At 44.2% G+C, this 18,924-nt stretch overlaps 1 protein-coding gene across 1 annotated transcript; it reads left to right on the top strand.

The window, feature by feature from the left end:
- Positions 1-3,771: 3,771 nt before the first annotated feature.
- Positions 3,772-18,373, top strand: setd7 (SET domain containing 7, histone lysine methyltransferase). Its single transcript, XM_015961846.3, has 8 exons — positions 3,772-3,963; positions 9,613-9,742; positions 11,960-12,161; positions 12,251-12,440; positions 13,223-13,304; positions 13,384-13,501; positions 16,773-16,930; positions 17,994-18,373. The coding sequence occupies exons 1-8, from the start codon at positions 3,924-3,926 to the stop codon at positions 18,178-18,180; spliced, it is 1,107 nt and encodes a 368-aa protein (XP_015817332.3). The 5' UTR covers positions 3,772-3,923; the 3' UTR covers positions 18,181-18,373.
- Positions 18,374-18,924: the final 551 nt, after the last annotated feature.

The raw sequence follows: 18,924 nt of genomic DNA, 5'->3' as shown, positions 1-18,924 counted from the left end.
CCTCCAGACGCGCAGGAGCTTGTCACCTGCTGACAGCAGGCTGCTGTCTTTTCCGTGGACTGCATCTTGCCGGTCATTATCACGTGACAGCGACTAGTCGGTGACAGGCATAAAAAGTCACTACAGAGCGGTGAAGTCAACTAGTCACTAGTTCATACAACCCCTACTGCTCCCCAGAGTGTTCTGCAGCATAATCAGCACATCCGCTTTGAACTTGATATCAAATATTCGCCTCCTACTCGTCTCCGCACCTGCCATGGTTAAAGTTACCCTCGTGGTCTATCACTGGCAAATCAAAAGTGAGACGGATGACACAACCGCCCCCCCTGTGGTACTTCCTTGTTACCACATTCTACCCGGCCACAATAAAAAAAAACGGCCATTAGGGCTGCTCGATTATGGCAAAAATAATAATCACGATTATGGTGACTGAAATTGAGATCTCGATAATTTAGGACGATTTTTCAATTTATGTTGATTTTATTTGTTTTAATTCAGTCATAAAATTGTTCAGGGCACAATCAGGACAAAAAGAAATAAGAAACAAGATGATCACTAAAATAACTCCTGATTCCCAGTATAAAAAGACCAATATACTTATAGCTCATAGTTTATGACCCAAGGGCTATAGACCTTGGTTTAACTCATTTAAGTCTAACCAGTACAGACCCAAATACGAATATCTTGCAAACACTGACATCAAGAATTATACAGTGCAGGGTTTCCCTTACATAGGCGTAGCCGTGGCGGCCTGCCACGACTGAAATCCCACTGCCACGCCTACAAGATCCCAAGTTTTTTTTTTGCGCTGTTTCCCAAAGAAGCAGCGGGAACTACTATGTTGTCACTTGTGATCACAGCCGGCGGGCAGCAAGGAGGAGCAGGCAGGGCAAGGTGAAGTTACAGCGTAAGTTACTGAGTTTAAAATTAGAAAAGTAGCAGTGGATATAATGCTTTGTGGTTTACATGTTTCAATAGCATTAAGATAAACGAGTGTTGACGATCTTGACAGGGTTTTCTCCCCCCACCAGGCTTATCATCACTTATTCATGTAAAATGTCTTTATTTTTTCATGTCTGACTTTAACCGCATCTAATACTGTGTTACGGCGTGAGCGCAACAGCGACAACTTAAGATCGATGTGTGAGCAGCCTGAGAGGTCGGGTGTTATCATCTGAACCCTTAAAACTTCCAGCAGGCTATGTTGCACTATTGACGTGTTAGCGCACGGCGCTAACAACTTAGCGACGTGACATGTCTCGGAGAAAGCGTAAAAACACGTTGGACGCTTCTTCTGAAGCGGGAAAATAACACCTCTTCTTAAGCAGAGCACGACGTAGCCTCGGCTCGTTCACGGCCGAGCCGGACTGGGCTCGATAACATTGACCAAGCAAAGCCACTGGGTCGTTGGAGCTGCCCCGTGACTGCCTGATGGAAAACCAGCGGGTTTCATCAGACTCGTAGTTTCTTGTTTTTGCTGGGGACCCCCTGTATTTTACCGCTCCCTCCTGCAGTCTTCCCCTATTAACATTTAAAATGATTCTGTAAACTCCGTGTATCAATAGAAAAAATCTCTACATTTACTGCAGCTGGCAGAGGCAGTCTCCAAATAATAAATAAGAGGTGCATTCATCTGTGTATCTCCTTTGATCCGCATTAGTGATATTCTCAGCACCAGAACAGTGAAGCAAAGAAAGTTTCCTGAGTTGGTTAGTAATTTTATTTATTAGGTGCATCTGACCTGTTCTATTTTTCTCTGAAATGAGATCAAATCAGTGCTTCTATGGGTTGTCTCCAATCTGCACTTGAAATTTTTACTTTATTTAGAGACTTGTCGTAATTTCTCCCAAGCCCCCCCCCCCCCTACGCGCCACAGCTGGAAAAATTCCTATGGGAAACACTGCAGTGGCATTTATAACAAATAAATGCAAATAAATTGATGTTCACAAAATGTTGCATAACATTTATTGAGTCGTGTCAAGGTGCTGTAGGAGAGTGCACTAGCACCGTGTCCTCAGAGAGATTAGTTATTATTTATCAGCGTGAGGAACTTATTTCTAGCTTATTTATAAACTATTTATTTACAAGTCCATCAGTTAATGTAACAATTGTCCCAACCACAGCTGCACCTCCCCACCCCCCAACTCGGTCTCACAGCAATCGGGGCAAGCTGCACGTGTGTTTAGCGCGCCACACACGCACATTTAGCCGTTTTTAGTGGCTCAGGAGTCCGCTGGTGCGGTGTGTGTCACTCACTCTGGTTAATCCAACAAGGAGCCGACTCCGAGAGCTGTTTCTTTAGCGACCGACACATCACTACATCATTCCCTTTCCTAATGTCCTGAAGAACGGTCTGGAGCGCAGGCGGGAGTGTTTAGGTAACCTGCAGGAAATGTCGATGACAGTTATCCAGAAAGTAGCTAAGGGTTACCAGAGATGTTTCTGAGGTGTTCGCTAGGTACATTTAAGATTTAAAAAGTCAAGAAGGGGGTCTGAAAAGCTGTTGGAAATAGCGTCAAAGTTGGCAACACTGTGGAGGAGCGCTTCATTTGCAACTCGGGGCAGCGCAAGTGGGAGGAGCAATTAATCGGCTTGTTTTGTTTTTATAATCGTTCAAAACACAGATCGTAATCGTGATTAAAATTCGATTAATTGAGCAGCCCTACCGGCCATTATTCACCTCCGCCGACCAAAATGTGATACCCGGCAGTTAATTAAATACAGGCCAATATTAGAGGATTTACAGTATTCAAATTTTTAAGCATTAAATTCTACTTAAACAGAAGAGTTACAAAAAAATCACTCTCTCAGAGGTGTCATGAATGTAAACTAGATCTATTAAATTTAAAATGTTTTTTGTGACCAGTCTGTAAACATGTTTATTTCTGCTGCAAATTTGGCATTTTTAACATGGGAGTCAATGAGGATTTGTTCACTTCTGCTGCCAGCCCCTAGTAGATGAGGGTGGAACAGCAAGTTTTGCAACTTCCTTGTTGGCTTCAAATTTGGTGCAGAATTATGGCTTGTTCCCAATACATCAGTAATCATGGTGCCACATGAAGAAATGTTCTCAACTCCACTAGCAGCAGTAGTTTCCATAACCACCTTCTTCTCTGTTTGACCGCAGGGAACATCAGAACGCAGTGCTGTAGCGTACAGTGTTCAAGAAAACCATGTCAGATAACCAGACATTACCAAATTTTCCAATGGAGAACTTTACATCATCAGACATGTTTCTTGACCTGCATCTTCTCGAACCTTGCAAAACTTTTAAAATGTGAAAAATAATTCACAAACTGCCATTTTTGTTGTCAGTTTGCACAAACATATTTTTCAGTGACACACAAACAAGTGATTGAGCTGTTTTATGCAGTGAAGAAGTGAGGGTCAGGCTTATAGCGCTTTGTGATTTATATCTGTGAAAGGTACTCTATAAATAAACTTTTACTTACTTTACTTACTTATACATGTGTGCTGCTGAGTGTGTAAAATGGTTGTGTATTATTGATGTAGGAAGGCTGTTTTTAATATATAATGGTGTGTTAATGAATTTAAAGCTCCATGAAAAGTGGCAGTGCTTTACAAATTTAGATTTGATGTGGAGCCCTTTTCGGCTCTCCCTTCATCTGGACTAAACTCACTCGTCACCATGAAGAAAAATTAAAAATAAATAGAAATTATCAAAAGCTTTGTGCATTTTTATATCTGACAAATAAATGAATAATCGGTGTTTTACTATGGAAATGAGGCACAAGTTTCCTCCCAGTTGAACTGGTTAACACCGTGAGCTGCCACTCCCAAGATGGCGCACGCACCGATGCATCGTTGCTGAGGAGAAACGGCGCACATGACGTTTTCTACTCCTCCGAAACCCGAACCTTGCGCTGACTAGGCTGGTACTGGACATATCGGCCACCTTCCTCATGGACAGTGACGAAGAGAGCGTGGAGGAGGTCGTAGAAGGTTTGTAACACCTAACGTTAACTTAATTCGGTCTCACCTCTGATGGGCGGTCTGTCAGTCGGAAGGCCCGTGGGTGTTTGGGAACGCCGGGGCTTGTGTTAGCGGAAGAGATCCGATGGAGTAGCGAGGGCGTGCGGTGATGAAGGTGGTCGGAACAGCGGTACCGGCATGGCAGCTGAAAACGCTCCCACACAGCCGCTGTTCCCTTCGGTAACCAACCGCTTCGTGCTCACAACGGTAGTGAGCCGACGTCAGCAAGTCATAAAGATTAGCTTCGCGCATACATGGTGCGTTACGGTAGTGGGGTGCATGCTGTCGACAGAAATGATGAAAATATGAAGCATAACTATAAAATAATCTCTCACTTTATTCACAGTAAACGTTCTATAATTTCACAGTACATTTTAGGAGAAAAAAACAACAAAGTCAAAGTACCTAATTTAGCTTTTTTCAGGAATTTTTCATCCCAAATCCAGACCCGTACTCCACGGATCATGCTAAAAGATCACCTATACTATAACCAGAATAGGTGTGTTGTAATTTTAGTGTATATCTTTGGCAGACAAAGCTGGTCAAAGCACTTTTTAATACCAGGATATTAGTATTTCTTAGTTTTAATCACAGATCCAACACGTCTCCCACAGTGGGTCACCAAGTGCTGCAGGGGTATTGCTACGATTTCCAGAAATCAAAATAAAATTGAGTTACAAAAACTAAAATAAATGGTCAAAAGTGGAAAATTTTATATGAGGTGAAGCTTTTTTCTTAATGCCCTGAATTAATTAGCTTTTTATGCATAGTATAACGCATAAAACAGCAACGGCTGTATTGTCAAATCAGAGATTCTGCGGTTGCATGTCTGAAAATGTGGACTCAGGACGGGGAAGGCTGTTTTTGGTTTAGCGTCCAGGAAACTGCAGAGAACGTCTCAGCTAGTAGAAGCTAACCATTAGCATTAGCAAGTCCACCACACAGCAGAACTCTTCCAGGCTTGTGTTATTTGTGGAGATAAAACATCAACGTTGCAGACCAAGCAGAGTCAGTGGTAGAGTCTTGTTGCTGTTAGCCAATCAGAGGAGAGATGTCCACAAATGTGGAAATAAGACTCCTGTCCTGATCCTGCCACCTGAATCTATTTTCTCCTACTGTTTTTCAAATCAAGCTTCAACACAATATTCACAATGTACAGTAACATTTACAAACATGACAGGAAATGACATCACACCATCCAAACATTAAAATCTATTACTCTTAATTATGCAAGGATGAGAGCTAAAGGTAGGAACTTAACACCAAACGCTGACATGTGCTTGGTTTGATCTGCTGTAACTCTGCTACAGTTTGTTTTTTAAATAATAGAAGTTGGGCATAGAAGTGCACATAGTTATTATGGTAAAGTCCTTCCCGCTGTTGCAGGACGTCTGCGCATAAGTCTGTCCCACACGGTGCTGGGTGAGGGACAACAAATGAGAAACCGATCAAGGCCACAGCCATAAACAAGATCGGCCTTTGTAGCAGTGAAATGTTCAGCTAGGGGGCGCTACAGCTACCCCTGGATTAGTCATTGCACCCCCAAGTCAATATTAGATTTTTTTTTTAACAATTTGATTTTACTTTAACGTGTGGATATGATAATATTTAACATACAAAACAAAATAATCAGTAAATTATCATGTAGATAGTAAAAATTTAAACCAAAACCTGCAAACGAGTGAAAGGTAGAGCTAGCTAGTGGTAAAATGGATCGGTTCTTGGTGCCCAAATTTCCACGGGTTCAGTCGGGAACGAATGAATCTTTGGAAGTGATCTCAGACCCACAAAAACCTACGGATCTGGATGAAGAGGGTCAACCCTCAACCCTCGCAGCAGTCGAGAGTTTTGCCGCTGGAAATGCTAACGCTAATGTTAGCTAACCTTGCAACACTTTTGGCTAGGGCTGCACGATAATAGGACAACCTGCGATATTCGATAACAGTGCTTAATATTGCGATATCGATATTACTTGCGATAAATGAACAAATACTAAAGTATGCAGTGTTGATGTCGTCTGGTGTGTGACGTCTGCTCTGGGTTCAAAGCAAACAAAACTAATGCATGAATTCCATTACAACATACCATTTTTATTGCAAAAATATGCAGCGTCACCTGCTACTGTATTAGCAGCAAAACAACAAACTACATGCATGCAGTTTCTCAGTGACTTTAAAACATCACCTCCACCATAAAACTTTTTCTGATGCTCCAAATACAGAAAAACATCCCTTACCAGGGTTTTTGTTCACGAGTGAGGGTAGGAGGGATCGGGAGATCGACAGGCGGATTGGTTCGGCGTCTGCAGTGATGCGGACGCTGAGCCGATCTGTCGTGGGGAAGAGGGAGCTGAGCCAGAAAGCCAGGCTCTCGATTTACCGGTCGATCTACGTCCCAATCCTCACCTATGGTCATGAGCTTTGGGTAATGACCGAAAGAACGAGATCGCGGATACAAGCGGCCGAAATGAGTTTCCTCCGTAGGGTGGCCGGGCTCAGCCTTAGAGATAGGGTGAGGAGCTCGGACATTCGGGAGGGACTCGGAGTAGAACCGCTGCTCCTCCGGATCGAAAGGAGCCAGTTGAGGTGGTTTGGGCATCTGGTCAGGATGCCTCCTGGATGCCTCCCCGGAGAGGTGTTTCGGGCATGTCCTGCCGGCAGAAGGCCCCCGGGTCGACCCAGGACACGTTGGAGAGGTTACATCTCCAATCTGGTCCGGGAACGCCTTGGGGTCCTGCCGGAGGAACTGGTGGACAAGGCCGGGGAGAGGACGGCCTGGAGCTCCCTAGTTGGGATGCTGCCCCCGCGACCCGGACCCGGATAAGCGGAGGAAGACGAGACGAGAGACGATGTTAAATAATAGTTAACATCACTTAAATGCAACAGCAGATTCTCTCATTGCTACTGAACATTTTCTCCACTTATGTGGTTATGATATAAGGCTGTTGCTGTAATTGGGAAGTGAACTGTGCTGGGCCAAACTAGGAGAATATTAAGATTTTCTGAGGGAAAGAGAAAAACAATTGTCTACCATTCAGAAGAGGAACTGGCAAAAAACTACATGGAAAATATGTGAAAACGTTTGTTTTTAACCCCAAATTGAACAAGTTTACCAAGATCTTAAAAAGCAGCTCAGATGATGAAACTGCAGCTATGATTCTGATAACAAGCTAACAAATTGAACTAGCTCCTCTTAAGATAACCGGCTAGCAGAGCTTCTGACTGACAGTTTATGTGCAGCAGCAAATCAACTATCCTGATTAACAAGGTTATAAAAGCTCATAAATGAAAAATCACTTTGATGTGTGGGGGAACTTTTCCAGGCCCTCTTTAGCAGGGTGGGACTGGAAGGAGAGTGCTGTAGCCTTTTAGCTGGAAGCTAACCGGAGCCTGGGGCTAACATCACCACCCGGTGGAACACTAGCAACATTAAGGTGGGTTAGTTCACCGGCACGTGTCGGAGTCAACCCGGTAAAAATGATTAACGACACCGAGCGGACTCACGTTCACGTCTGAAAGCAGCGCTGATTCCAGAAACCTCAGCACAAAGTGTGTTCGTTAATCTGGGCCAGCATGACGAACAAGGGAACGGCGCCGCTAATGTTCGGGTATTGCTTTCCATCCTAAGGGTCCACATAGGGGGCTGGCGTATTTCGTGAACGGACCCATCTGATTGGCCGCATATCAGAAGGGCTACGTTTGATTGGCCAAATAATACTTCCGCATAAAAACAGAGCTGGTTTACAAAAAGTTAATGTATGACACGGATGGAAATGTTTGAACCAAACATTTATCGCCGTTTTTGGCGTGCCTTGCGATGGGCCTATCGCACGTCTTGTTATGCCGATGACGATAATTTTTCGATATATTGTGCAGCCCTACTTTTGACCCTTTGCACGTGACGTCACGCCACTCATGTGACCGCCCCCTTCGCCATGATGGACGGCAAAAAGACCGTTTATACCAGTAGAAACTCCAGTGAAAGTAGTCAAAACAAGCCAGTTTGTAGCCTTTTATATCTTTTATTTAGTTGATTTGACATTAAAACAGTTTTAGCTTGCTGCGTGGTCGGCTGCACTAACAGACAAGGATGTAAACTCAACTCGTTTTGTTTTTTTAATAACTTTGATGGAGACTGAGGACGGAGATGAACTGCAGTGATCAATCAAGCGGACTAGCAGGCCTCAGATTAGCAGCGAACATGTTTTTACCGGGTAAGATTAACGTTCATTTATTTCACAAGGAAGACAGGGACAGGGATAAATGTGATGTGTTTATACTAGTTATTGATAATCCTGATGGACGGGTATTTCACCACGGAGGCTGCGCTCCGTCCACTGTAGTGTAAAGCGAGACAATTATTAACAATATTAAAGCTCTGATGTAAGATCACGTGTGTTAAAATTACGTTATTTATTTATATGAGCGTCAGCATTAAGAGATCTTCTCATTCCGGTGTGAGAGCAGCAGCTGAAGCCGGTAACACCACCAGCAACAGAAGCTGGTAGGGATCCAGACTTTCTAACAATCAGCTTTGGTGTAAAGTGAAACGCTGTTTGTAACATAAAGTTATAAATCCAGAGGGGTGAATTTAGGCAAAGTCAGCAACATGTTTACATCGGTGAACAGCTGCAGAGAGAACGTAAGCTAACGCTGGTAAGTTAGTTAGCATACCGCTCTCTATGAGCCCCCGCTAGATGCGCTACTTCTTCTGATAACTGAACTGGGCATGAACTAGTGGAAGGAATGCTGGAGGAGTTTTGTTTTGGTTTTGATCGCAAAAACAATTTCAGGCTCTACTTTTCCCTTTGTTTAGTAATCGTGTCGCTCACTGTTTACATGCTTTTGCCGTCCACCGTGGTGGACCCACGTGATTAGGTGACGTCGGTGCAAAGGGTCAATAGGTGGTTTTCTGTGTGGCTGTATGTGTTTATGATTTCATGGAAAAGTCAGCGATTGTTCACATGTTTATGATGTATATTAATGATTGTTGTAGGTGTTGTTGGGGTTTTGTGCACGCATGTGTATCTGCTAGTGTTGAAGGTGTTTTAGAGAACAATAGGTACGCATGACCACTTCCTTCATAGCACCCTCAATAAAAAGACTAGCTCCTTCATAGCACCTGCAGAAAAACATTTCTGGAGCCGCCACTGCTCTGTAGCCGCTCTGTCAGCGCACGCATTGGGCTCGGCTCCACCCACACCCCACCCACACCCCTGGTGGCACTCGCTGCTACCGCCATAACACTTTCAAAACTTGGATGTGTAAAATAAATGACACAACAGATTCTGGGTCAGTCAGGAGCACTGCGACAAAACAGCAGCTTGAACGTGATTGCGTTGTATGAAATGATCATTGGAGATTTCAAACTGGTAAAAGTGTGGATGTGTGATGGCCTGGGGCCTATCTGGGTGTAGTCCAGTACCTTGTTTAACATCTTCAATTCAAACCACTGTAATCGTGTGTGTGTGTGTGTGTGTGTGTGTGTGTGTGTGTGTGTGTGTGTGTGTGTGTGTGTGTGTGTGTGTGTGTGTGTGTGTGTGTGTGTGTGTGTGTGTGTGTGTGTGTGTGTGTGTGTGTGTGTGTGTGTGTGTGTGTGTGTGTGTGTGTGTGTGTGTAGGCCCACTAGATGAAGATGGTCAGCCCCATGGTTTCTGCACTGTTACCTTCTCATCCGGTGATCATTTTGAAGGACACTTCACTCATGGAGAGAAGAATGGAAAGGGCAAGTTCTTCTTCTTTGATGGAAGGTAATGTTTAATGACTTTGATTTATAAAGTAGAACTTGACGAGATAATGCAAGCAACCGTAACTCATTTGCTGCCAACCATTTCCTGATCGGTAAAGCCTTTTTTAAGAGTCACAGAACATTGCGTACTAGGATGATGTCGATGACAAAACACCCAAAACAAAGCGTAGACTCACCTCTTACATCAGGAAGAATCCGTTTTGAGCGTTATCCGTTCTTTCATAATCCGTTGTTGAATAGTGATCGGCAGAAGCTTTTCCGGTTTGCGCCTCACTTTTTTTTTTACAGCAGTGGCTCAAAACAATCTCCTAACACATGGATTTTCTGCTTCCTGATCATGTGACATGTGATGTACGCAGACGAAGATCTGCTTTAGAGCTGGGATGTTTGTTCTCACGGTGCGGGGCCTCGTTCCAACGCCCACACAGTAAAAAAATGCAAATGACGACTTTTGTTGTCAATGGCAGTGAATGAGTTAAACAAACCCCGGCGTTAGCACCTTTTGGAGACAGAGAAACTGGCGCAGCCAGTCAGATGGTAAAGTGGTGATTATCTTTTTAGGCCACATTTACAGACGTAGAAATGAGTGCAAGTCAGTTTTGTTGTACACCTGTGCAATGACAATAAAGTGATCAATTGCACACACACACACACACACACACACACACACACACACACACACACACACACACACACACACACACACACACACACTCACTCACACTCTCTCTCTCTCTCTCTCTCTCTCTCACTCACTCTAGAGCTGGTTGGTAAATCTTTTATTGATTAATTTCAGTGTATTGTTTGTGAAAATTTAATTTTGGAAAATTGAGATTTTCTTTAAATCCTGGGCTTCTGTAGTTCAGAATAAGGCCAACCCACACATGTCTCATCATACACACATCAAACACTTTCTGACTAGAACGGTCTGCATGAATGTTTTTCGCACAGAAACACCTTGGAGTTACGATTTTTAGCAGAACTGTCCGCTTTTGTGTTTTCACTCATGATGCCGTCAGACTACCTTGTCCAGGCATTCACTCCAGCTGCTAATGCTAAAAGGGTATCCTAGCTACGTCCGATACGTAATGTACAAAAGCTTCTTTGGTCATTGGATACCATAAGTGTTGGTGGTATGGCGGGTAGCATAGCTACAGTCTCAATCAAAACTTACAAAATGGATCCTAACAAGTTTCCAAGCGGAGCTTCAGCACGCAGCAAGAAGAAACGGGATGAGACGACACATTTTCTGAGCAGCAATTTATTGATAACAACAGTTGAACTGAAACAGGCTGTTTTATAGCTGATCAAAAGTTTGAGACCACAGGCCATCAAAATACAAAAATGTGGATTCATTCTCATTTCTGTGGGGTGGTCACACCGTCCTGATGCTTTGATGGCAAAGGCCGGAACAGACTCCCTTTTTGAACGTGGTCGGGTTGTCGCAGTAAGACAGTGCTTTGACATTTCATAAATAAGCCTGATTGAATGTCTGTCAATACATCCTCAATCCATCTGAAGCTGAAGTGCTTCAAAACCAAAAACATCTTCAAAGGTCTTGTGTTCTTGAACGTCACAGAACTGACCATTTGGACCATGCAAGAGAGCACCAAAAGTGGCGCATTGAATCCTGCTGGTTTCCAACGTTACTGGCATGACTAGCAGATCCCACCTGAGATGTTTGCTGCGTGCCAAAGTGGAGGGGCGCCATAATGGTCTAGGGTGCTTTTTCTTTCAGTGGAACGATGGAGCTTTAGGAGGCGTAGGAACGTCCAACGGCCTCTGGCTACGTCCAGACGTTGCAGAGAGCATCTCTCATGGCTGAGGTTCCTCGTCTGTGTGGTAAGGACTTGGTTTTTAAACAGGATTGTGCTACAGTAATCAGATTACATGCCTGCAGGACAAGGAACTTCTTGCAGGAGAATAGCATCACTCTTTTGGACCATCCTGCGTTTTCCCTCGATTTAAATCCAATTGAGACCGTAGGTGCTCTTCGTGCAGCCGTCTTCGCCACTAGGAGAGATGTTCCCACTCAACTCTTTGAAACGCTTGGTCAGCTGTAAAACAGCCTGTTTCAGTTTAAGCATTGATTTTATGAACACACGCCAATCCTTGATGAATCAGTGAGGAAACGTCCACATACTGAATAACTTTGGCCAGATTTACCCGAACGTCCTCTAACCAGACTTGCTGTCCCTTCGGTGTCCTTCGTCTGAAGCACCTTGGAGGGTTTCTATGTGGATGATGCTCTGCAGGGACAGGGGGTGTACACGTGTGAAGATGGAAGTGTCCTCAATGGGACATATGTGGACGGTGAGCTCAATGGACCAGCTCAGGAGATGAATGGAGAGGGCTGCCTGGTGTTTAGGGGCCAGTATAAAGACAACCTTCGCTGTGGTGCATGCTGGATCTACCACCCTGTGAGTAAGCGCTGCAAGCCAACAGTCTGCAAAGAAATGGTGATAATGTTGTTCCCTGACTGCAGCTGGTGTCGCTTCTATGGTTCTAGGATGGTGGCTGTGTGTTTGGGGAGGTCAACCAGGATGGAGAGATGACCGGTGACTCGGTAGCTTACATTTACCCCGATGGTCGCACGGCCTTGTATGGAACTTTTGCTGATGGGGAGTTACTCACAGCCCGCCTCGCCACACTGGTCTCCAACCAGACAGGAAGGCCACGCTTTGAAATCACTCCTAACAGTAAGTATGAGGTCCTCTTCTCCAGGGTGTGATTAGTAGCCAGGCTAAAGGCTAAAGCTTTCCCAGTGACACAGAGGGGTTTAGCTAACTTCACAGCTACATTTACATTAGTCCAGGGCTTGTCCAGAATCTGATCATCCTCACAGGCCACAGTCTAGGATATTCCACATTTTTAGTTTAAAACGGAAGTGTGAATTTTGAATGATTTGCAGCCCAAAGGGGTAATAGGTGATATGGGTATGCTCTGTAGACCTAGGGCTACAATATTTGTCTTTACAGTGATCCCTTGCTACTTCGCGGTTCGTTTATCGCGGATTCACGACTTCGCGGATTCTTTCTTTGGAGCCTTATTCAAGGGAAATTCGCTGATTCGCGGTATTTTTTCTATGCAAAATATCAAGAAATTCCTGGTTTTTTTTTCATCAATTTCATCATAAAATGCACTTTTTGTAATAAAACTATAAATAAACCAAGTAAAAACAAATTTCTATGTAAAGGGAGGGTTTTAAAAGTCTGAATACTGAATATGTACCTGTTAAATAAATACTGTAAATATGGTGTCCCTACTTCGCGGATTTTCACTTATCGCGGCCAGGTCTGGAACGCATCTACCGCGATAAACGAGGGATCACTGTATTTATTTATTTATGTTTTAGGACTGGGTTATTCAATTTCATTAATCTCTTTGAATCTCTTATGAACATTGAGATTAGAATGGCCACCCCCGTGCCTTACTGAGCTAATATGTTAGTTTTTAACTGTGACTTAATCTCATTTCTAAGGTCCTGTGTATTCACATGACAAGTCCACTTCGACCTGTATTACCGCCCATGCTCTGTTACCGGACCCATATGAGAGCCAAAGGTAGGTCTGCTGCACGTCAGCGCTGGCCGTCCCAAAGCCGACTAGAACTTGACTCGGTCCACACCCTGTTTCCTGTTAGGGTGTTTGTGGCAGAGTCCCTGATCAAAGGAGCGGGGCAGGGGCTGTTTGCCAGGGCCGACTTCGAGGCTGGCACTGTGATGGCGTTTTACAATGGAGTCCGCATCACACACTCTGAGGTAATCAGATTACATCAGTAGTTTATAGGGGAGATATTAAGACATTTTAACTGTTACAATATTACTGTGGTGTACACAAAACATGTTTATGAAGTTATTTTGCATAAAAACGTTCTCACAAAGGGACCTCAACAGCTTTATTCTTGACATTTTCAGTGCCCCCCAGAATGAGCTGTTTCAGGGCTCTGTCTAGGGATGAGCGAGTACACCCAGGGTTTCCCTTACATAGGCGTAGCCGTGGCGGGCCACCACGGCTGAAATCCCACCGCCACGCCTACAACATCCCAAGTTTTATTGATGGTTTTTTTTTTTTTTTTTTTTTTTTGCGCCGTTTCCCAAAGAAGCAGCAGGAACTACTGTGTTGTTGCTTGTGATCACAGCCGGCAGGTAGCAAGGAGGAGGAGGCACGGCAGGGTGGTTACAGCTATGAGCGTACGGATAAAGCATTTTTGACGAATACGAGCAAGAAACGAGTGTAAAACTCGGAAATATCTGTAATCGTGCTGAATGAAATTCTCATTGGGTAACTGACTGTCTTCAAGCTCTGTGATTGGCCAGTCAGATAGAGCGCCCGCCCCTCCCTACAAGCAAAACTGCAGCCGGGAGCTCCGTCAGCTCGGCCCGGGCATCAACACACACATACACAGACAGTAAGCTGGGCGTACACTGTGCGACTTTTTCACTTTTTTGAGCCGATTTTCCACTCGTGCGAGAATCCACAAGATCGGGGCGAGTTTAGCGTTGAGCGTGGTATAGTGTACAGGGGGTTACGAGAGGCGATTAACACCACGTGACCAGCTACCGATCAGCAATCGTGAGCTGCACGGACTTCTGGAGTGTTTGATATTTATCTCATTCCTCATGAGGGTTGAAGCGGCGCAGCGAGCAGCTGCGACCCAAAAAGTACCAGAACCGCTCACGGCGCATTCGCAATCATGCATCAACTCCGCTCACCCGCTATTTCCCTAATAACACACGCTGTTCATTTTTGTTTCTACGCATTTTTTTTACTCACAAAGATTGTCAAGAAAGCGTGTTTGTCGTGTTCATGTCAAATTAAACTGATCACAAAACACAGATTTACTTTCTTTATTTCGTTTCCTCATCCAACCCCCATAAATCCCTGTGTGTCCTCCTGCAGCACTCCCGAAGGACAACAGGCAAAAACAAGACAAAAAGTCTGACGTGTTGTGTTAAAAACTGCTATTTTTGGCATATTTTAGGTCCGACGTGTTGCTACCAGACGTACAGTGTGAGCACACGACTCGTGAGATCTGCCCTGCGCTGAAGTCGTACAGTTTGAGCTGAAGCTGAGTGTTACGAGTGAAAAAGTCGCACAGTGTCCGCCCAGCTTATTATAATGTTCACTGTAATGCATCTTGATGTTCTTAACAAATAAATCAAATCAAAAATATTGGTCAATAACGCCAAATATGTAAATTTGTGTTTCAGTCATTTTTATACTGGCTTAAAAATACTTCATTAAGTCTACTAAGCAGGGGTGTAGAACGTGTTTAATAGGGCCAGCCCAGTAATGATCTTGGACCAAAATAAAGGGGGCAGAAAGTCAAATAAAGGGGGCAAAAGAAGATGTTTTTCCAGACGCCAAGAAAAATTAAATGCCAAATCCACCCTGCAAAGTGTGTCACTGAGAGTTTAAAACAGAAATTATTATTGTGCAAATACTGGTGTACTCACCTTTAATACTAGTTATTACAATGTAGCAGTTGCTGGATTGGTGCAGTTCAAAGTGGAGTGCATCAAATAAAACAATATTAACATAAAGGTGAGACGTGTCATAACTCCCCCCCCCCCCCCCCCCCGCAAACACCACCACAGCTGGAAAAATTCCTAGGGGAAACACTGACACCACTATCTGTATCTGTTCAACCAACTAAATTATCTGTATCTGTATCTGTACTCGGAATGGGCGTGGCATAACCGGAAGTGGGCGTGGTTTAATCGGAAGTGGGTGTGGTTTATATCAATATATTATTTTAAGTCTGAAATTGATATGGATTGATCAGAAGTTGCTATGTGTATTGTTTATTTGAAAACTATTTACAGAGCAGCCTCAGAATTGAGATTAAATATTTTTGATCACAATAGTAAAGAAATTATTACAGAACAAGTTTTTCAATAAAATCAGAACATTAATATTTAAGTGCATGGATTAATACATCTGAACTCATGCAGTAGGAACTAGGAAATATGAAATGCTAGAACCAGACACAACTTTATATATATATTTTATTTTAATTTGATTAAAGTGATTTTTTTCTTAACGTTCTTGGCATTTTGCCCCACACAAAGTTAAACAAAACAATGTTGATTAAGGTGTGTGTGTCTGAGAGAGATAGAGAGGGCGAGAGGGAGAGAGAAGGAGTTAAAAAAATAAATAACCCAACCGGAACGGAGGTAGTGAGTGACGCAGCATGTCAGCTCTGTCTTGTCAAATGCACTATGTAAGTTACGAAAAAAGTAACTTTAAATATTCAACCGAAAAAGAGGCGAGCTGAAGAAAACCTAGGGAAAACTGAAGAAACCTGAGCAGCAGTGAAGCAATCACAGCGAGATCCGTTACTGTCTGTGTGTGTGCGTGGATGAGCCGGACGGACTGCGCTCCCGGCTGGCTAGAGAGTTTTGTGTGAAGGGAGGGGCGGGCGCTCTATGTGACTGGCCAATCACAGAGCGTGAAGACAGTAAGTTACCCAATGAGGATCTTCCTTCAGCACGATTACAGATATTTACGAGGTTTACTCGTCTCATGCTCGTATTCGTCAAAAATGCTTTATCCGTACCGGATACTCGTCTGAAACGAGTATCCGGCTCATCCCTAGCTCTGTCACTTAGCTGTTGCTAAAACAGAAAGCAGTGGGTTGGGTTTGTCCATTTTTTATATGCCTATGGTGGACACACACAATTGAAGTCATTTCTGTTTGATTTAGGCGTCTGAAATGTGGTCTGGATTATCTGATGTACATCATTAACCGTTATCCTCAGCAGTTCCTGCTGCGATCAAGTGACAGATGCCATAGAGTTCACTAAAGTTACTGTGACCTGGAAGTTGTTCAGATGGCTAAAAATTCAGGAACTGTCAAACCGGGGGTTCACGGCATGCATGCTTTTGCATGAATCAGACTGCTGTAACCTTTACATTTGTGCTCTCAATAAACGAGAGATCAATAAGCCATTGTTTTATCAGCTTAGGTAGAGGCTGCTGTGCCTCAAGGTGTTTGTGGCTCTAACGTTATGGGGTCTGGTTCTCCAGGTGGACAGCCGAGACTGGGCGATGAATGGAAACACAATCTCACTTGATGAAGATACTGTGATCGACGTTCCGCAGCCATTTGACCAGATTGAAAAATATTGTGCCTCTCTTGGTCACAAGGCAAACCACTCCTTCACTCCCAACTGCAAATACGAGCCGTGAGTACAACCTCCCTGGATAGAGCAAAGAGGAGAAATCATTCTGGCCTTTTTTAAGTGCACCTCCCCAATCCAAGATGCATTATTTAGTCGCCTACTTTTTGCTGATTGTGTTGGTGTGGCTGGTACAAAAAGAGTCTGTTTCAGTCATTTTGAAAGGAAGGTTATACTGAAACATATTTCATGTCCAGCTGGCTGTGGGGATTCTCAGTTTTTCTCCTTTCACAACAAAGGAAGGAGGGGCGTAACTGTTTACCATCAGTGAGTGTGGGGGTGTCGTGTCTCCTATGAGCTAATGCTGCAGCGTCGATAATTGTAATTTGACGACATTTTAACCACATTTTACCACAGGATGTCATTTTAACTTCATTTCTACATAGTGCACCTTTAATGTCCATGGATGCTTTTTGGTGCTGATCAGTGACATCACTCGCTGCCGAAGCAGTAACGATATGCTGATATCTCACCAAAGGGCTGAATTTGTTTAGAGACCAAGCCACCGTACCTGCTGGTCAATTTTCCCCCTCCCAGAAATGTCTCTGCACTCCTTTATTGGAAACGCAGCCATTTTGAAAATGATCCTACTCGGTCTTAATTTAAGGCCGCCAATAAGTCGGTCCAGTTCTGAAAATGTCACTGCAGTGATTCTGAATGGTTCCCAGTAGTTTAGGTCAGGTGAACATGGAGGCCAGTCAGTGGTATCAAAGCCTTCATCCTCCAGGAAGGGCCTGTGCATTCTGTTGCCCCATGAGGCCTGGTACACCTGCACCAGGAGGAACCAGGACCCACGGCACCAGAGAGGGATCTAATGGGTCCAAGGTCCTGGTTCCTAACGGCAGTGATGACTGCTTCGTCTCTCAGACGTTTAACGGATTTCATACTCTGATAGAAATGTTCCTTAAATTGTTTAAGTGATGTATAGACGTGCATCTGACCTACCACAGGGCTAATGGTTTCTGAACCTGCTGAAATGCCCCCACGACCCTACATGAGTGGGTATACTTTGTTTGGTCAGCAGTGTGTCTTATTTGTATTTGCATTAAATCCTCTGTCTTTTGGCCAGGTTCATCCATCCTCGCTTTGGGCCAATCAAATGCATCCGAAGCATGAGGGCTGTACAGAAAGATGAGGAGCTCACCGTCGCCTATGGTTACGATCATGAGCCGTCGGGGCAGAGCCGCCCTGAAGCTCCTGACTGGTACAGGGAGGAACTCAAGGTGTTCCAGCAAAGACCTCCTGCTGGCCAATAAGAAGTTAGCTCTGTACCCCTGGACCAGGAGGACTGGTTCTACTGGTGCTACAGCGGTAGCCCAGCCTGCTGGTTCTAGAAACGAGTCGAAAGCTCCGACTTTGGTCAGCCACTCCAAGACTATGCAGGACACGAAACGACTGTCAAGTGTGATACGTTTGAAGGTTTTAATAAATCCTGGTTATTTACTAAAACAGAGTCTGCTGCTTCAGCATCCCTCTGATGTTATTAAAAGTTTACTCTTCAGTCACGTGTTCATTTAAAGACTGGAGCAAAATCACTAGGATACATCTCTGACCCAGGATCATGGGTCTAGTGAAGGGCTTTAGCTCAAGAGAGCAGAGCAGAAAGGGTAACTGCAGTCTCCTGACAAAGTAAACTAGATATTTCAGACTTTACAGAATCAGAAACCCCCTTCTGTGAAACGGAGGCATTTGAAGACCGCTGATCTGTCTGATAACCGGGTGTTTCTTCATGCTCCCAGCTGGATGGTCTGCCCTGCAGCGGGTGTTTGTCCAAAGCGAGAATCTGAGACTAAAGTCGACTTGAATTTTCTTCCAAGAACAAAGCTGAGCCTTGCTCACACAGAGTGCAAAACGGATGTTGTCCAGCCTCCATGTGCTGAACGTCTGTGGACATCTGGTCCCACGAGAGTACCAAAAGATTGGAAATCTGGCAGAATACTTGTAAAAAATAATGTCCACTATCACACACTGAAGTGACATCACTGTCATTGTTAATGAAA

The sequence above is a fragment of the Nothobranchius furzeri genome, chromosome 1 (assembly GCF_043380555.1).
Source record: "Nothobranchius furzeri strain GRZ-AD chromosome 1, NfurGRZ-RIMD1, whole genome shotgun sequence".
Lineage (NCBI taxonomy): Eukaryota > Metazoa > Chordata > Actinopteri > Cyprinodontiformes > Nothobranchiidae > Nothobranchius > Nothobranchius furzeri.
The sequence above is the reverse complement of the archived record's forward strand: the minus strand, read 5'-3'. Positions and strand labels throughout refer to the sequence as shown.

Bases quoted from the DNA above. Each gene is read 5' to 3' on its own strand.
- setd7 (XM_015961846.3), top strand. From the start codon at position 3,924: ATGGACAGTGACGAAGAGAGCGTGGAGGAGGTCGTAGAAG. The intron at 3,964-9,612 runs GTTTGTAACACC...GTGTGTGTGTAG, and splicing joins CGTGGAGGAGGTCGTAGAAG to GCCCACTAGATGAAGATGGT. The intron at 13,305-13,383 runs GTAGGTCTGCTG...GTTTCCTGTTAG, and splicing joins GACCCATATGAGAGCCAAAG to GGTGTTTGTGGCAGAGTCCC.